Source organism: Ochotona curzoniae, unplaced genomic scaffold (genome assembly GCF_017591425.1).
Source record: "Ochotona curzoniae isolate NIBS_2020 unplaced genomic scaffold, NIBS_Ocur_1.0 contig_2688, whole genome shotgun sequence".
Classification (NCBI taxonomy): Eukaryota; Metazoa; Chordata; class Mammalia; order Lagomorpha; family Ochotonidae; genus Ochotona; species Ochotona curzoniae.
Window position 1 is genome coordinate 7,804,184 of NW_024465553.1, and position 18,450 is coordinate 7,822,633.

General features: G+C 50.5%; 1 protein-coding gene across 3 annotated transcripts; it reads right to left on the reverse strand.

The window, feature by feature from the left end:
* Nucleotides 1–8,192: 8,192 nt before the first annotated feature.
* CALM1 (calmodulin 1) lies at nt 8,193–17,948 on the reverse strand. 3 transcript variants are annotated; one of them, XM_040975167.1, is made up of 6 exons: nt 17,752–17,948; nt 15,042–15,072; nt 14,086–14,229; nt 12,216–12,322; nt 11,739–11,874; nt 8,193–11,581 (listed from the first exon to the last, which is right to left on the reverse strand). In XM_040975167.1, exons 1-6 carry the CDS (start codon nt 17,752–17,754, stop codon nt 11,553–11,555), a joined length of 450 nt encoding a protein of 149 aa, XP_040831101.1. In that variant the 5' UTR covers nt 17,755–17,948; the 3' UTR covers nt 8,193–11,552. The 3 variants fall into 3 exon arrangements, with proteins under 3 accessions (XP_040831101.1, XP_040831100.1, XP_040831102.1); XM_040975166.1 differs by lacking the exon at nt 17,752–17,948 and adding an exon at nt 17,071–17,214; XM_040975168.1 differs by lacking the exon at nt 17,752–17,948 and adding an exon at nt 16,550–16,582.
* Between the last annotated feature and the right edge of the window lie 502 nt (nt 17,949–18,450).

The window sequence follows — 18,450 nt, forward strand, 5'->3', positions numbered from 1 at the left end:
GCTGCCGCTTGTCTCACAGACAGGAGTCTCTTAGGACTTCCATGGGGAAGGCAGAGCATGAAAAAGGCTGTACAGATGTCATTTTTTGGCACCCAAGTGAATTTATCTGTTTTTGCAAGATCTATTTATTACTCACTCAAAAGGCCGAACAACGGGAAAAGGGGAGAGAGGGACTGAGAGAAAGAGGATTTCAAATTCCCTAATTTACTCCCCAAATGGCAGTAACGGCCAAATTGAAGGTCAAAGCCAGGAGCCAGGAACTCCATCTGGGTCTTTCGTGTGGGTGGCAGGGTTCCAAGCACTTGGGCCATCCTTTGCTGTTTTCTCAATAACATTAACAGGGAACTGGATTGGAAGCGCGGCAGTAGCCAGGGCTCAAACCAGCACCTGGACTTGAGATGGAAGCGTGGTAGCAGGCAACAGCTTAACCCACTGTGCCATGCACAAGATATTAATTTGCGGTTCCAATTCCTAGGCTCTGATTTCTAGTGTTACTGCATTGTGGCCAGAAGAGATACCAAATAGGGCTTCAAAAATTTTTTTATTTATTTTTAAGATTTATTTACTTATTTGAAAGGCAGAATTACAGAGAGAGAAATCCATTTCCTATCTGCTGGTCCGCTTTTTAAAAAATTTGTTTAGACATGGGACCTACCATATGATTTACCCTGGAGAATGTTCCCTGTGCTGTTTGTTATATATGGAAGGTTCTATAGATATGTTCGATTTAACTGATCTATCTAGGGTATAACCTGATTGTTGTTTCTTTGTTGCATTTCTGCTTGAAGCATCTTTCTGTTTCTGAAAATGCAGTTCTCAAGGCCTCTAAAGGTATTAGTCTCTCTCTCCTTGTATTAACACGTAATTTATGTACCTGGGAGATCTCATAGTGCTGGATTGAATCTGCTATCATTTTTATCATGACCTTTCTTAAATGGTTTCACTGCTTTTAACTAACACCTCTTTGACCTACCTTGCCTGTAATATCTTATCACACACCCTCTCTGCTGCAGTCTGTACATGTCCTCAGAGGTAAGGAAGTTTGCTGTAAGGCACATGTATCTGGACATTGGCTTCTTATTCAATCTTCTTTTTTTCCAGCAAGAAACCTTCCATCTGCTGGTTCGCTCCTCCATGGCCGCAGTGCCTGGGACTAAGCAAGGCCAAAGTCAGGAGTCTGGAGGGTCATCCATGGGCTCCCACAGGAGTGTGAGGCCCAAGCATGTGGGAACAGGCAGCAGGATCGGCCGGCGCTGTAGGCAGCATCTTTACCCACAATGCCATCAGGCATGCCCCACTCTCATCCTAATTGGAAAATGGGAGCATTTGCATTGTCATTCTTGCTAGGCGTCTTACTGCTGGCGTTCTGGTCCTAGTTTTCATTGCTTTCTCTCTGACGATCTTGCTTTGTGATTTAGTGATTTTTCTCTAGTAATCTGCTTCAATTCCTTACTATCACAGAGATTCGTCTTTGTGGTTACCATGGAGTCTACCAAAAGCACTTCTTTGAAATAACTTCATATAGATTCTAAAGAAACAGATAAATACAAATGAGCATCTTCCAAGTTGAACTCCATTCCTCCCCATGGTTGGCATTTCTGATGTCCCATTTTACATCTTCCTATAATGCCTGCCTCTTGTAAGATATTAACGTAGTTACTATTGTCATTTCTTCCTTTTTTTAAATATTTATTTTTATTGGAAAGGCAGATCAGACTTACAGAGAGAAGGAGAGGCAGAGAGAAAGATCTTCTATCTGCTGATTCATTCCCCAAGTGGCTGCAATGGCCAGAGTTGAGCTTCTCTCTGGCCTCTCACACAGATGCAGGGTCCCAAGGCTTTAGGCCACGCTCCATCGCTTTTCCGGGTCACAAGCAGAGAGCTGGATGGGAGCTGGCACTTGCAAGGTGAGGATTTAGCCACCGGGCCATCACACTTAGCCCTTATAATCTTTAAGATACGTAAGGGTTTTTTTGGCCACGTTTATCAGAGCCTGTGGGCCTGTGGAGCTGCTCTCCTGCCTTCTGGCCCTTTCTCCCTACTCACTGGCATTTCTTTTTCTTTTTTGTCTTTTTTTTATGCCAGTTTGAGCAACTCTCTTTACCATTTCTTGTGAGAAAGTCCACAGGGTGTTGAGTTCGGGTTGTGCTCCAGAATGCCTCTGTCCTTCGTGCGTGAAGGATGGCTTTGCTGGTGGGGGCAGGAGTTTTTCCCTTGAAGCTTTAATGAAACTGCTCTGCTGATCCTGGAGAAGCTGGGCTATGCTACCTCCTCAGGGGAAGGGCGGGAATCTGACTGCTGATGTGTGACCGCACTGTCTCTAGATTTAAAGGGGAGAGAACATCCATCCCATTGTCTGTGTGTGTATCCCATTGGGTGTATATACAATCATGTATGTAAAAAGTCTCAATTACCACAAGAATATTAAGAATTATTAAGAATATTAAATTTCTATGATGATGGGTTTGTTACATTTGTATACGTTTTTACATACAGTGTCTACATTAGTTGTTCTATATTTAAGTTGGCATATGTTATTCACTAGCAGGTTGCTTGGCAATTACATTTAACGATGTTGGGTTTTTTTAAGTTTATTTATTTTTATTGGAAAGATAGATTTACAGAGAGAAACAGAGACAGAGATCTTCCATCCACTGATTCCCCAAATGGCTGCAATGGTTGGAGCTGAGCTGATGCAAAGCCAAGAGCCAGAAGCTTCTTTTGGGTCTCCCATGTGGGTGCAGGGTCCCATAGTTTGGCTCTCCAGCCTTTGGTGAACACAGCTGCTTCCTCCTTTCAGCTCTCTTAAGTAATGTCAATCTAAATGCCAGTGTTTAAATACCTATTTGAGTTCTGTTTTCCATTTTGGGGATTAGATACCTGGAAGTGAATGGCTGGACCCTATGGCAGTTTTGCTTTTAATTTTTCAAGAAATCGCTGTACTGTTTCTGTCTTTTCAAAGAGCTGACTTTTTGCTTATAGAGCTTCTTTCTGTTAAATCCATCTTGTGTTTTGTGAACTTCTGAGGTTATCTTTGATATCTCCCTTCTACAATACTTTCTTTGGGTATGTTCTAGTTTCCAACTCTAAATAGTAGAAACTAGATGGATGGTTTATTTATTTTTAGTTTCTTTTCTGTTGTACTTTAAGGCTGTGAATTTCTAAGGACTCCTTCTGCTGTATCTTAGTTTCGAAATTCATCTTTCTTTCTCATTTGGTGCTAAACATTTTCTTGATGTCCATTGTGATTTTTTTTTATAGACGCATGTGTTATTAAAAATGGATTTTACTTTTCCAAGTAGATATTTTTGCAATTCTTTTCTACCCATTGCATTGTTTCCAAATGATACCACTAAAAAAAAAAAACCTATTTCATTTATTTTACTACCAATATGTAGTCAATCCTATTTATGTATTTCACTTTATACTAATATTATTAGTATATTTGTCTTAGTCATATAGTTATTGATTATATTGACTAATCTGTAATGTGAATTCTCTGATTGACGAGTATGTTCTATATATAAGATCAAACTGTTACATAGTTCATATCTTTAACAATCTGCTTCATTTCTCAATTACCACAAGAATATTAAAATTTCTATGATGATGGGTTTGTTATTACTGCTGAAATTTGATGTATACATCTTTATATACAATGTCTGCATTAGTTGTTCTATATTTAAGTTGGCATAGGTTATTCACCAGCAGGTTGCTTGGCAATTACATTTAATTATTTCAAGATTTATTTATTTTTATTGGAAAGATAGATTTACAGAAAGACAAGGATTTTCTATCCACTGATTCCCCAAATGGCTGCAATGGTTGAAGTTAAGCTGATCCAAAGCCAAGAGCCAGAAGCTTCTTCTGGGTCTCCCACGTGGGTGCAGGGTCTCAAGGTTTTGGGCCATCCTCGACTGCTTTCCCAGGCCACATGCAGGGAGCTGGATGGAAAGTGAAGTAGCCAGGACACAAACTGGTGCTCTATGTGACACTAGCTCTTGAAGGTGGAGGGTTAGCCAGTTGGGTGAATATGCTGGGCCAAATAATACTGTTTTGTATCAAAAGCCAGCACGAGTCCCCCAAAAGATAGTCCATGCCTTTCAATATTCTGGCATTCCCTAATTCAGAGCTCTCCACTGGTGCAGGCATCGAATGTGAGGATAATCAGAAGGCAGTTCTCTCCCTCTTCCCTTTAAATAGCTCGTTTCCCCAGTAAGAAACAGAGCAAGAGATGCTCTGGGATCCTTCCCAGTTCCAGGTGGCAGCTGGGCTAGAAAGGCCTGACAGCTTTTTACATGGCTGATTAAAGGACTGACACTGAACAGCAGCGTTCAGACCTGCGATTCCTTCCAGAGCCCTTCGGAGAAGAGCCTGCGCAGACTGAGCCGACCACTGGGCCATCGTTGCTCACATCTGTGCTTGACCTTGAGTTGGAATCAGAAGGCCTTGGTAGTCCAGAGGTATTTCATAGCCCTGCTGCAGATCAAGACGTTGGTAGAAAAGACAGGAACTGAGCTGCAAGGAGTTGGTTAGAAGACGGGGGCCTGGTGCAGCCAAAAGGGCTCCTGGGCTGGAGGACGCGAGCGCCTCTCAAGTTCATGGCACCCCGAGGAGCAACAGCAGGAAGAGCCAGGCCTCTGCAGGGAGCAGCAGGATGTGGACCAAAAGACCAAGGGAGCCAGGCCACTGACCCCTCCTGCAGTGGATCAAGTGCCTCCAATAAACTGAATGGGGCCTCCCGTTCTCCAGAGCTTACAAACCTTGAGTACGTAGAGAAGCTGCTGATGCTCCCGTGTGGACACAAAAAGGAAGAGCGTGTGAACCTGGCCCAGCTGAGACTAGGAGCCCTGGTGGTTAGTGCCAGGGATCTAAAGACTGGTCGCTAGCTAGCTGCCTTTGTGATTTCCCAAAGGATGAGAAAAGGGATGCTGAATACAGCAAGTGTGTATACTTTTAGCAACAAAAGGAAGTGACAGTTCCCAAGAACCAACATGGACTGGACAAGGGGAACTAATGCCACCGTAAGCCTGGCCTCATTTGCTTCCATAGTGACAGAATTCGGAGCCTGTGAAATGAGAAGAGGGCATTCCCAAGTGCCTCCAGACCGCCAGCTCCTAAGCAAGAGGGTCTCACCATCACTGACTCAACTATCTTGGGAGGAAGACGTTTTTCATTTCCTAAAAGACCTACTCTTTATCTGAAAGGCAGAGTGAGCAGCTGAGAGGGGAGGAGAGCCAGAGGGTTCTTCCCTCTGCTGACTCACTCCTCAAGTGGCTGCCAATAGCCACAGCTTGCTCAGGCTGATGCCAAAAGCCAGGAACCCCTTTCCATGTTCTCCACATGGCTTGCTGGGGCCCAAGCACTCCGGCTCTCTTACGTTGCCCTTCGCAGGCATATCAGCAGGAAGCCGAGTCAGAAGCAGAGCAAGCAGGACCAGCCCTCTGATAAGGGAAGCCAGCGCTGCACACCACGAGGCCAGGCTATTCTCCCACTTCTCGAATAAAGACACTGAGCCACAGGATCAGCACTCACCACAAGCCACACAACACCTGGCGAGGCAGGATTTGAACCCAAGATGTTTGACTATAGAACCTGGCTAAGTTTCACTGCATCTAGTTGATTTCTCTTCATGTTTTTACTTTTTTTAATTTGGTTTTAAAATTTTTTAAAAAGGGGTTGGGGAATCCATGTTAAGCCAGAAAAAGACTTAAGGGTGAGGTGAAGTGGGGAACCCAAGGGCTGCCTTGGAGAAAGGGGGTTCCATGTCCAGGATCAGCACAGGGAGGCAGCAGAGGCACTGGGCAGAGATGGAAGTGATGCTGCTTGGTTCAGATCACACTGGCTGGCACAAGAGCAGGTGGCAAACAGCCCTTGTTAGGATCCTGGTGAACCAGCTTATGCCTGGAAAGAGCTCCCCGGGGGGGGAAAAAAAAAAGAAAAAAAGGAAAAAGCAATTGAAGGCAATGGAGAAATGTTGGGTTGTCAAAGTTAAAAAAAAAAAAATCCACCTTTTGTTAGAGAAAATACAGTGACTAAAAAATTAAGTCATTACATCCGAGAGCCAAAAAGGGAAAGCCAGCTCCATGTAAACCCCACCTGGCTCCATGAAGCCAGCGTTAAAAGATGATATTGCTAACCAACTGTTCAAGAAACATTTTCTTTTATCGTTAAAAGACGCTCTGGATTTTTCATCTTTGTAAAAATGAAAATTAAACTGTAGAAGGCAGCAGGTGAAATACTGAGTGTGTCAATCCCTACTCATTGCAAAGGCTGCTGACACACGGAGCATGAGGCCCGTCAATCTATCGGGCTGTCACCCACGGACCCACCAAGAGATGGGCCAGCCCATCGGCTCCTGAACACTCCAAGCAGGAGTTCCGGGCACTGGCTGACTCCTCCCCCTGGCAGCAGGCAGAGGGCAGTGGGAGAGAAGCGGCAGCAAGCTATAAAAAGCGTTATGTTTTATTTCCTTCTAAGGCATCCTGAGTCACAGCTCCAGCCCCCGGTGCCTGGCAAGGTTCGGCTCAGATCGGAAACGTGTGTGTGTGTGTGTGTGTGTGTGTGTGTGTGTGTGTGTGTGTGTGTGTGTGTGTGTGTGTGTGGTTTCTTCTACGCCGAGCTGCTGAAGGCCCGGATGATGTCAGAGCCCAAGGGGAAGCTGCCTCTCTCCTTCCTGGGAGGAGAGTGGATGTCACTTGAACAATCAGTGTCTCTGACCAGGGTTCAGCAATGACATCACAATCTTTAAAGCAAACCTGAACCTCTAGGTCCCCCTCCAACAGGGAACTGTGGAGACTTTAAAAGGTTCATTTGCCATCTCAAAGGACAGAGTCTCCTATGTGACTTTTGCCTCGCATCCCTCACGTCGGGCTGCCGCTTCAGTCCATGGAAACACCAAGTGATGCCACACCAGGTGGGTCAGAAGCCTAGAAAGCACAGGCTGGCAGCATCTCATCCAATAGCTATGTTTTACCTTGGGAAGCAGAGGTCCAGGGAAGTGAGGACCCTGGCTCCTGCATAAAGCAGGGGCTGATTAAAATGCGCTCCTCCTCCCACACCGCAGGTGTCTCAATGGTTTTAGCCAGGAGACACACACTTCGCCCCTTGGTCATTCCATCCCCTCTTTCTTTAACTCCCTGACAGTTGCTGTGCAAAGTGGAAAAGCAAACAGGTGGGGCATTCTGGGTAAGATCCCTCTGCCAACCCATGGGCAGCACTGGCTGAAGGGACAGCTTTGGCACCAAGGTGCTGACCGAAGCTGCAGCCCACGTCAGCTGCTCTCTTCTGTGAGCCACACTAGGGGTGCCTGCCATTTACAATTCCCGTCCTACCTTTAAAACTCATTTCTTTCTACAATCCCCAGACTCGAATCAACACTGAGGTGAGGGGGGAATCAATCTTTCCTAACACAGATTTTCTGCATAGGGGGCTGGTACCTGCAGCAATAGCATTCCATTTAGGTGTTGGTTTGAATCCCTGTCTGCTCCACTTCTGAGCCAACTCTCGATGGCCTGGGAAAGCAGTGCAGGGTGCCCCAGCAGCATTCCTGGCTTTGGGTTGGCTCAGCTCTGGCCATTTGGGAAGTCAACCAGCAGATGGAAGGTCTCTACCTTTCTCCTCTCTGTAACTGCCTTTCCAATAAAAATAAATGGTATTAAATATTTTGCAAAAAGCAAGCAAGGATAAACTCATGGTCTAAGAGAAGGGTTGAAATGTCAGCTTTTAACCACCGAAGTGCATCAATTTATGGGCCAGGCAGTTGGCCTCTTGGTATGCCCACCTCCTCTTCTCAGAGGTTTGAGCTTGAGTCCTGTCCACCTCTGCTTCCAATCCCAGCTTTGTGCTGTTGCACAAAGGCAGCAGGCGATAGCTCAAAGACTTAAATCCCTGCCACCCACATGGGAGACCCATGTTGGGTCCCAGGCTCCTACCTTCGACTTGGCCCAAGTATGGCTGTTGCCAGCACTGAGAAAGTGAATCAGCAAGTGACAAAAAAAAACAAAAAAAAAAACAAAAAAAAAAAAACCTAGCTTAAGCTCCCATCGAGCTGTAGTGGATGTGTCTGTGCCATTTTTTGTTTCCCAGCCACTGCGGCGCAAGGTCCGGGCAGCAGCCACCGGACGTACGTCCTGTTCAGAAGGCACGAATGATGGAGAGTTCTGCAAGCTAAAAACCTACACGGGTCACAGTTAGAGATGAAAGGCTGCAGAAATGTTTATTGAATACAGTGCCAGGTTTATAAATAAAACTTATTTACATTTCCCATAGAGTTGGTCCCCCATCAGAGAGGCAGTTAAAATCTCCAAACAGTTCATCGCGAGATTTACAGAGAAACATTCGGGTTACATTGCCTTCCCAAGGTGCCGTGGGGACCACCATCTTCGCCGCACACACGTGTTTAAGGACCAACACCGTCTGGATTTGGAGAGAGCACACCCCCGCCACCCACGGCACTATCTTCCTACTCCGAAGAGGATGCAAACGGCAAAGGGTTTCTGTCTCCTTTGGGACAGCTCAGAGGGAGTCTTAAAAAGAACAAGTGTTACTGCCAGCTGAAGGGGTAGGTTTAAGACACGTCAGTGGAAATCTAAGTCACTGCCGAAAAGGATAGATGTATTTAGGATTTACAATAAATAATCCAAAACGCTTAAAATGATTGAAGGAAGAGTATAGACTTGACCAAATTGACATTCCTTGTTCCGGAAAAAGTTCCCAGGATGCGGAAGGGCTAATCATGGGTTATTCCTCTGAAGTGACAAGAGGCGTAGGCCTCGCAGATGGCCGTTCATTTCAACATTGGTTACAAGTACGGTCACACATGCATTTATAAAGAGAATATAAAAATATGTACAACAGCTCATTTTTCAATGTGTTTGAAGTTGCTGAAAGACACCAACTTAAGTGTGCAAAAAAGTTGTCAGAAAATCAGAGAAAAAAACAAAACAAAACAAAAGCCTGCTCTGGCCAATAAATGGTCTACCTCAAAACCCCATGTGAAGACTTGAGATCCTTTGGCCTAACACCTACCCCAAAGAGACAGACATCACAACTAGCAAAAAGGGTTTGCCAAGGACTCGGCAAGTCTCAGGCTAAAGCAGGATGCCAGTTAGAACTAGATGCTTCCTATGTATAAATCTATGTATATATTTATAGGATGGTTCAAAGTTGGGGCAAGAGTTTACAGGCAGCTGTGAACCAATGTTGTGGGGTCCTGACTCGACACCCAGCTGTATCTCCTTTGCAGACTGCCACCACCGAACCCACTCAGGGCTGGCTGGCAGAGGCCAATGTGGCAGCAGCTTGGGGTGGGGTTCCTGCAAGAACCCTGTTCCAAAAGGCTAGGCTGCAGACGGTTGAAAGAATTCATCCAGCTTCTAGAAAGACTGAGTGAACAGAACAGAAGGCTAAGGGGGTTAAAGTGAGTCAAATCACTTCCTGCCCTCCTTTTGAAAAGACAAAGTGGGGGTCACTGACAACAAGTTACGTGACCCCTGGTAAAAAATCACCCAAGCTGGAAGCCCTCAACACACCGTCTTTCCAGGGTGCTCTGGGTATCCCTGGCAGGTTCAACAAACTGAGGAAGCCCACCCAATTGGGGTGTCAACCTCTCCTCCAGCCACTACCCCAGGCCCAAGCTCAGATCCAGGGCCTCTCCATAGCTCTGACCCATCCCTCCAGCAGAAAAATCTAACCAGCTACAAAACGCCAGAGAGACAGGGAGTAGGAGAGGAGGAGGAGCCCCAGGCGGCTCCAGAATCAGCCCTAAATGGCACCCACATGGACGCCAAGAGCTTCTTGATGCCACACTAGCAGCCTGCTGCTCATCCCCAGCAGATTCAAACCACCCCACAACAGACCTGTGACCCCCAGGTCCTGGCTAAGGAATCACAGCCAGTTGACACCTACAACAACACACAGCCAGCCTTCGTCAACAAGGCGCTCAGCACACCACCGATTTTCAAGGGGCTTTTTCCACAGACCGATCCCAAAGACAAGTACCAGCTTGTGTATAAATCTGGGCTGCAGGTTTATAATTAGACACAAAATTCATTCTGGGCTGGAGCAAGTTCCAAGCCACAGGCTCGCAGTAGTTCCGTGTGAGGCGGCTTGGAGGGGATGAGAAGCAGAAAGGAAGAGGTTTTAAAGGAGCCTAAGGTTAAGTATGCTCGTCCAAAGTCGCTGGTGGCGTCTTAGACCTTAAGACTGGCCTGGGAAAGTGCACTACTGCTTGTTGCACACAGCTAATGACCGAGTCAGGGACACCCATCACTCCAGCCCAGAGAACCTCCAGTTCGTCAAACAGGTCAGCCTAGAACCCCCAGGATTCACGCTTGAGATAAAGTGGTTTGTCCCCCAGCTCCACAGACCAGGAAGTCACCAGATTTGCTTTTCCCCTTCCTGTTCCTCTCCACGAAAGTACAACTGGACTCCGATGTCCATGAGCACGAGGAAGCCACTGCAAACAGCTGTTTTTAGGGATGGTTTTCAGCTCAGCAGATGGCGTCCAGGCCTGGGGAGGGGGAGGGGGCCCAGAGCTAGGCTGGGGGCACTTGTTAGATGGACGCTGGCCTTGTCCCCATTTAGATTACAGCTTTACAAAGCATTTAACACCACTTTAAGTTAATGGTCTTTTTATTGGAAAAAAAAAAAAAAGACTAGCATTTACAACTTGGAATGGATGTAAATTGTAGCTTCTTGAACAGCAATGTTGATGGTGTGCCGGAGTCCACAGCCACAGCCTACTCTACTGGCTCCAAGTCATGCTTCAGAAGGTTTTTAAGAGTCCTCAGAGGTGCTCCCTTGGAAAAGGTTTCTTATTAAAAATTAGCATCAACAATTGACAGCAGCCTGACACCCGGTGCCACTCTATACACAAGGCAGACACGCTAAACCAACCTACACACATCATGCCACCGGGCTGTGTCACTGTCACCCTGGGTCGAAGCACACAGATCTACAGGACTACCATCCAGCCAGTGGGCCTGCTTCTCCCCAGCTTCTTCTCCACCCACATCACGGCACATCGTCCTGCGGCTGACCAATTTTCAACGCATTTGTTTGCACTGAACCAGCTGTGACAATTTAGCCTAACAAATTGAACTAGAACCCATCTAAGCTTTGAATTTTTATATTTTGGGTTTTTTTTTTCCTTTTCTTGGGGCGGGGGGTTTAATACAAACGCCTGACTGTGCTCATCATCAGGCTCATGCAGGACGAACTGGCCAGCCCACACGGTGTGTTATGGATCATCAGCAAATGGAACCTGAAGGAGTCCCCGAGGGCTTCCTTAACCTTAAGGTAGTACAAGTATGTATAGTGTAAAACGGATGTGTGGCTTGATCTTTTAGGGACAGGACCACCAACCAATACATGCAGATTTGTGTGTTGTGTGTGGACAGAAGGTACTTTTGACATTCAGTTTTGCTATATAGAAACAGAATGAATAAATGAACTTTTTTCTTTCTTTTTTTTTTTTTTTGCAAGAGGTAAGTAAAAGATTCAATTTGATTTCTTCTAGAGGGGGGGAAAAAGGAGTTGAAAGGAGGTCTTCATTTTGCAGTCATCATCTGTACGAATTCTGAAAAGACAAACAATCACAGCTTGCGGTTATCTCCCAAAGCAGCCTCAAGGGACACAGCCACCTCTCCTCCTGGTGGCGGCCAGCAGGGCAGCTCCCGCGCCTGCAGGTGCTGCCGGCCACGACCACTCAACACCACGGACACTGGTCGCCTTACCTTCATAGTTGACCTGTCCGTCTCCGTCGATATCTGCTTCTCTGATCATTTCATCTACTTCTTCATCTGTTAGCTTTTCCCCTAAGTTGGTCATGACGTGACGCAGCTCTGCCGCGCTGATATAACCGTTTCCATCCTGTGAACATTCGGCGCCTGTTACTGATGGGGCTTTAGCAGGTGGTAGAGGCCAGGTCGTCTCCGACTCTAGGCCCCGTGACAAGGGACTGCCTACTCACAAGCTGCGGCTCCCACCCCCACCTACTACCGTATGTATGCAGTCAGCTCACGCAAGACCCGGGGCAGAGCTAGCACAAACTCAAGGCTGCCAATCCAACCTCTCCTTCACTATCAAGTCACACTGGCTGAGAAGTCAGAGGTTCAAGGTGCCACGCTCTACCCAGAGATGCCATAGCTTATGCAACCTGACAGCCCCAAGTGCCACACTTTGTACCCCGCACAACACACAAGTACGGTTACCTTGTCAAAGACTCGGAATGCTTCGCGGATCTCCTCCTCGCTGTCGGTATCTTTCATTTTCCTTGCCATCATAGTCAAAAACTCTGGGAAGTCAATGGTGCCATTACCTCAAGTGGAAAAAAAAAAAAGAAAACTCAACATAAGACAAGCATTCCCGGCCTCGGGCTGCTGTGCTGTCAGAACAAGATCACTGCAGAGAACAATCAGGCACTTGCTGGACCAAACCATCTTGTTAGTGTCTCTGTCACAAGCACCCCGGGGCGTGGTGAAAGCTGCGAAGTAAACTGCATAGCCTGGGTACCACGACCAGCGGCCTGGGCGGGGCAGTTCAAGAGCTGACTGCAGATCGAGTGTCTACTCTCCCGGGAGGTCACCCCAAACTAGGAACATACCAGATGATGGGGAGGGTAGCAGGAATACAAGAAGGAACATTTATTTTTCTCTGCCAGACATGAGGAAGCCTCAAGTCTTCTCCAGGGCCTATCTCTGCCACATCATGATGGCAAAGTCACCAGTTCACTTTGTCCCCCTAATTCAGACCACTTCCCACTAAATGACAAGCCCAGAAGTGTTCACAGCTTAGATCATGAGCACTTAGGGATCTGTCTTTATGACCAACATCTTCAACGGCAACTCCAAGAGACAGATGAACACCCCTGAACCCAGATGAACAGCCAAGAAGATAAAATCAGGGGGGAAAAAATGTCATCTCAATTACTCACTTCCACCAGAACCTGTAAGAACAGTCACTTCTACTTTTTCTGGGTGTCTGAGACACCACAGTGCTATCTGTGTCTCTCAATCACACAGCAAACAGGCGATCAGGCACTGGATTTCCTTACGGCAAACTGGGAACCTACAGCCTGCAGCCCAGCGCCACTGTCCCCTCCTGCTTCCGAGGCATCTGAAGGCCAAACACCCATCTCCTGAGCCCTGGCACCATTCCCCAGGGTTCACCCAGAAGAGCACGGTGAACTCAGCCCTGCTCCTACAGGGGCTCACCATCCTGGAAGTCCAACCACAGAGTACTAGGGACAACTTTCCTCCAAAACTCTACAGAAGGCTGATAACCATGTTCAGGAGGAACCGCGATGGACTGCAGGCTTCGCCATAAGCCCGACCACTCCCCCAGCCCAGGGCCACTGCACTACTCTATCTTCCAACGCCACATTCATCTAGAAGGTCAAGGTGAGACCCACACTGGTTATTTTCAGCTCATTTGAAAGGACATCTATTATGCTTTATAGAGTGCATTAATGCACATATTATTTGCAAAAATACACACTGGGGTGGGAAAGCCTGGTAACCATTTACTGGTGAGAATGAGAAATAAAAGGGTTGCTGTCCCCCGAGGTGGAGGCCACAGGACTGACCCATGGGCTGACAGCTGGCTCCTTCCGCCTCAGCAGCTGACACAGCCTCCACTTGTCTTGGGTCCTGCACATCCATTCCCTGTGGTCGTCACGCACCTGGCTGTGCGCATGACCGCCTTCAGCAAACACCCACAGCTCCCGCGGCGCTCAGAGTCCGCTTCCCCCACTGCTCCCGGGAGAGTTCTGAGAGACAATGAGCTTTTCAAAAGCAGGCTCTGCTGGCTAGGGACTCTGACTTCCCCCACGGGACTCAGTGCACACTCTCCTGGGCAAGGTGACAAGAGAGCTGAGCTGCGGGGTCACAGCAGACAGGGAAAGAAAAACGGAAGGGTCCGATCCAGGAAGCATTTAGACAACGAGCAGGGTGCAAGGCAGGGCCCGCGGGTCTCAGTCGGGAGACCCCCACGGGGACAGTCTACACCTCTCTGCCGCCCTGAGACCTGAAAGGCCATCTGCGCACGTTGGAACTGGAACAACACGTCACGGGCGCTCATTACCATCTGCGTCCACCTCGTTGATCATGTCCTGCAACTCCGCTTCTGTTGGGTTCTGACCCAGTGACCTCATGACAGTGCCGAGTTCCTTCGTGGTGATGGTGCCATCACCATCTTTGTCGAATAGGGAGAAAGCTTCCTTGAACTCTGTGGAGAAGAACAAGTTGACCCTTCAGAACAGACGCTGCCACTCAGCCAGCTGCCGCGCATGCGTGAGCCGCCCTGCCCAGGGTCTCCATCTGCTGCAAACAAGACACCACGGGTGTCCTGCGGACTGGGCCACTGTGAAGCAAAGGTCACTCCTAGAAACTGGATCCGGAAAACTCCAGTCTCCTCAGAGCTCTCCAGGCTACGTTCACACACAAGCAGGCTGGCTGACGTGTCGCCTGGGCTCCCCTTACTGGCAAACCTCTGCAGCCCTCAGAACCCCCGTTTCCTAGCAACTTCACAAAGCTGCTGGACGCGCATTCTCTCCACACCACACTGTCAGCAGAGCACAAGAGCATTCGTGGCTTCCTAAAATGAAGCCATCTCAAAGTCTTCCAGCTACTGTGAAAAGAGCTGAAGCAATCCAACTCCCTTCTCAGGAGTCACGGGGACACTGGCCCTCAGCATCACTTGCTCCCATTTAAGACAGTGAACTGGAGCTGTCACAGTGGGTGACCCAAGGACCGGCGTGTCGCAGCTCTGAGTTGCTCATGCCATCTCCTGACATGTAAGGCTCTCAGTAAGTGATGCATTCACAGCCACCATGGAGTGCAAGGAGCGGGAAGGGAGGCCCCGGCTCCTGGCCCTTACCCTTGGCTCTGCTTTATTGTCAAGGAGTGGTTCGGATTGAAACACATCTACAGTTTCCATCTGAATAAATCCTTACAAATCCTTGTAAAGACTGCAGTGGGGATAGGAGTCCTGTGCCCTGTTTGGGCCTTCTTGGCCACTGCCCAGAGATGCCAACTTACCAGCAATCTGCTCTTCGGTCAGCTGATCAGCCTACACAAAGAAAAGAAAAAGGTCCTAGTTAAATCCATGACGCTTTGGTTGCAACCAGTATCATCCAGTATCATTCCAGTAAATGGAAGCATTTATTTTCAATGTGTAATCTTTCAAAATTATATAAAAAGTCTTAAAACCATGTCATGAAATGAAAGCTACCACGATAAAGGAAATAACTTTATGCTATTTTAAAGGAAGTGACAACATGTGCCCTTTTCTTGATCCAGGGGCTTGGAACACACTCCGAGGGCTCCAGCACGCAGGCTGCAGCGGAGGCTCGGGGGCAGAGCGCCACCTACCGCGCTAGGGACGCCGCACTCGCCGCTTCCATCCAAGACCCAGGGCAGTGCGGCGGCTGCAGCCAGCTCCGGATCCTGTCCAAGGCAGGCTTCTAGAGCACCTTGCGCATTGCTTCGGGCCTCCCAAATCTCCAAACTGGCAGAGTTGTTACATAATGGCATTGGGATGGATTAAAAGACTTTCACATCCATTTTATGATAAGTAATTAAATGGGAGGAAAAAAAATACAGAAATGGGTTACCCTACCAACTTCATTACATGCTTTCCAATCGTTTCAAATAGGCAGTTATTTGTTGAGAGCCTACTGTTTGCAATGGCTAATGCCCCTGGACAAATTATCCTATGATTCAGAAACCAAGAGAAGAATGGAACCGCCCTTTCAACCGTGGTGTTACAAAACTGCAAAAATCAAGCATACACAAAACGACGAGGTAATTACGAGACCAGTCTTCTTTCTTCTGGTCCAAGTGAAGTAACTATTAAACATGCGCGGGTGTTTACCCTGCCTCAACAATGACCTAAGACCTGCTGGTAATAAACGTTCTTTCCTCAAGGTGGTAATGGCCGCGCAGGTAATTCTCAATTGCCTTTATTGGTCTCTGCCCCAGCTCAACCTGCGCCTGCAGCCAGGCGAATGCAGCTCTCCAGCACAGCTAATATGTCTTTGCATTTTTTACTGAAGGATCCCTAATGAAGCCGGTCACAAAGTCTGGCCTGGAGACGGCTGATGGGGGAGCTTTATTCTCTTAAATGGAAACTTTCACAGTTCCCCTGTCGACATGGGGGAGGGAGCGGAGAGAATGACTTTTTTTTTTTTCAAACAAATCACAAGCAGGTCTTCCCTGCCATCCCAGTCACTGAGAGGTGAATTCTCTTTCCATCACACGAAGACGATGCGCTGGTTTATGTAATGCCAGGGCAACGCCTGCCTGTCTCGTACAACAGGAAGCACCACCACACCTCAGCCAGGGCTGTCACCTTCCGGGGAGGGGCACAGTCCCACCTGGCCACCAGACCCGGCCATCCTCGGGGCCACCCTGAGCATCCAGGGTCGGGGCCAGCCTTGGAGGAGGAACACACGTGACCACCTCCCCAACCCGCCACTCCCAGAGGAAGGTGCGGGTGATGTCAGCCCTGCCTGCCCAGGGAGGAAGCCGGGCCGAGGGGCGCGCGCCCAGCGAGGCGCACAGCCGCATCTGGCTGCCCAGAGGCTACCCAAGGGCAGGCGGGGCTGGCGACCCCCGTTCCCAGCTCCCACTCCCAGGCCGTGGCCAAGGCCGCCCCCCACTTCCCACCCGCATCTGCTCCCCAGGCAGCGAGCTCACCCGCCCGCCCGCCCGCCTCCTGGAGCTGAAACTTTGCGTCTCTAATGGAAACGAGCCGCGCGCCAGCTCCCTCCTCCCCCGCCCGTCCCAATTAGCGTGAGCCCAGAGCCTCCCGCGGGAAGGGGCCCGGGGAGCGGGCGCGGCTCCCGCAAGCTCGGCCGCCGCAGCAGCGCGCGGGCGAGATGTGGGGGGGTGCGGGCCCGCAGGGGCGCCCGGAGGGGCAGGCGCGAGGTCCGGCCACCGCCCCGCAGGCCCCGCCCGGGTGTGCAAGGGCGGCCGGCCGGCCCGCCGCTTCCGCCCTCTCCGCCCCCCACCCCGCGCCTTCCTGCCCCCACCCCACCCTGCGCCGGCTCCTTCCTTCCCAGCCCACGCCCGCGCCGCGCCCCCCGGCAGGAAGGAGGGGACAGCCGCAGAGGGAGGACGCCCCAACACAAGCGCCCCCCGCCCCCCAAAACCCCGCGGCCGGACCAAGGTGCGCCACCAGCTCGCCCCGGCCCATTCATTCTCCGGGGCCAGGGACGCGGCCAGGGTGGGGTGCGGCAAGGAGGGCAGCGCAGAGTTGGGGGGGCGTCCGGCCCCGCCCGATTCCCCACCCCTCCCCCGTCTCCCGGACCCGAGCCGAGGCACAAGGTTGCAGGCAAGACTGGGTGCGGTGCGCTGGATGTAGTGGGTGCGGGGCTGGTGGCTGGGAGGGGAGGGAGGATGCGGAAGGCCCTGGTGCAGCTGCGTCCGCAGCCACTGCCCGCGGACAGCTCGCCGCCAAGTCCAGCGTCCAGGGGCGGGAAAAGGGCGGGGGGAACCCCATCTAAATGAAGATCCCTGGCCGTGAGGACCAAGATGCAAATCCGAAATGCCTCGTTCTTCCCCGCACATGCTGCGCAACACCCGGGAAAGAAGGACGGGGAAGGGCATGGGAGCAAAGAACCCAAAACCAAGAAGGAGGGACAGAGGGGGGAGAAAAAAATAGAACAAACAAAAAAATCGAGGTTAGATCCCGGACAGCAGCAGCAGCAACAGCTGGTACGCCGGCCACTGACCACTCTCGACCTACCATGGTGCGAGCGGAGGGAGGACGATCCGAGGGAGCGAGGCTGGCTGCACCCGCGCAGGGGCTGTGACGGCAAGGGGTGCCTCCGGCGCTGCTGCCGCCGCTGCTGCTGCCGCCGCCGCTGCTAAGGCGCCGTGTGCGCTCTGCGCCGTGCCGCCGCTGCCGCCTGCGCCGCCCGACTGCGAGTAACGGCGCCGCGTCCACGAGCCACCCAGCACCACTGTCCGGGGCGCGAGCCTGCGCCCTGCCGCCTATATATAGACGGCGCGCCGTATCCCTCCGCCGCGGCGGGGCCGCCTGGCGCACGGCGGCACTGCGGCGAGCCGGACCTCGCCCGCTGGCCCCGCCCCGAGGCCCGCGCGCGCTCCCGCCGCCCTCTGCGCGCTCCCTGCGGCCGCCGGCCCAGCCCTGCGTCCTGGTCGCTGGGAAGGAGAGGGACCTGGGGGTCGGAGGGGATGGATGGCCCTTGGGCCCGGTGCGCCACCGAGAGCGGTGCAGCCTCGCGTCCAGTGAGGCTGGAACGACGCACAGAGCCCCCTACCTAGCCAGACCTAGATGGAGGTGACGACTCGGGGTTTCTGAAGCCCTGCGCCCCTCAGCCCTAGTGTCACCCCATCCAGTCTGGGATGACCCTTCCCACCTCAAACTCTCTTGCCTCGGCCCTGCTTCCCTCCTGGGCTGCTTCCAGGGCAGGGAGGTCCC

Excerpts from the sequence above, each read along its gene's own strand:
- CALM1 (XM_040975166.1), bottom strand. The coding sequence starts at position 17,199 with ATGGGCCGGGGCGAGCTGGTGGCGCACCTTGGTCCGGCCGCGGGGTTT. Across the intron at positions 15,073-17,070 it reads CCGGGGGGCGCGGCGCGGGC|GCTGATCAGCTGACCGAAGA; the intron begins GTGGGCTGGGAA and ends TTCTTTGTGTAG. Across the intron at positions 11,875-12,215 it reads CATTCCGAGTCTTTGACAAG|GATGGAAACGGTTATATCAG; the intron begins GTAACCGTACTT and ends GAATGTTCACAG.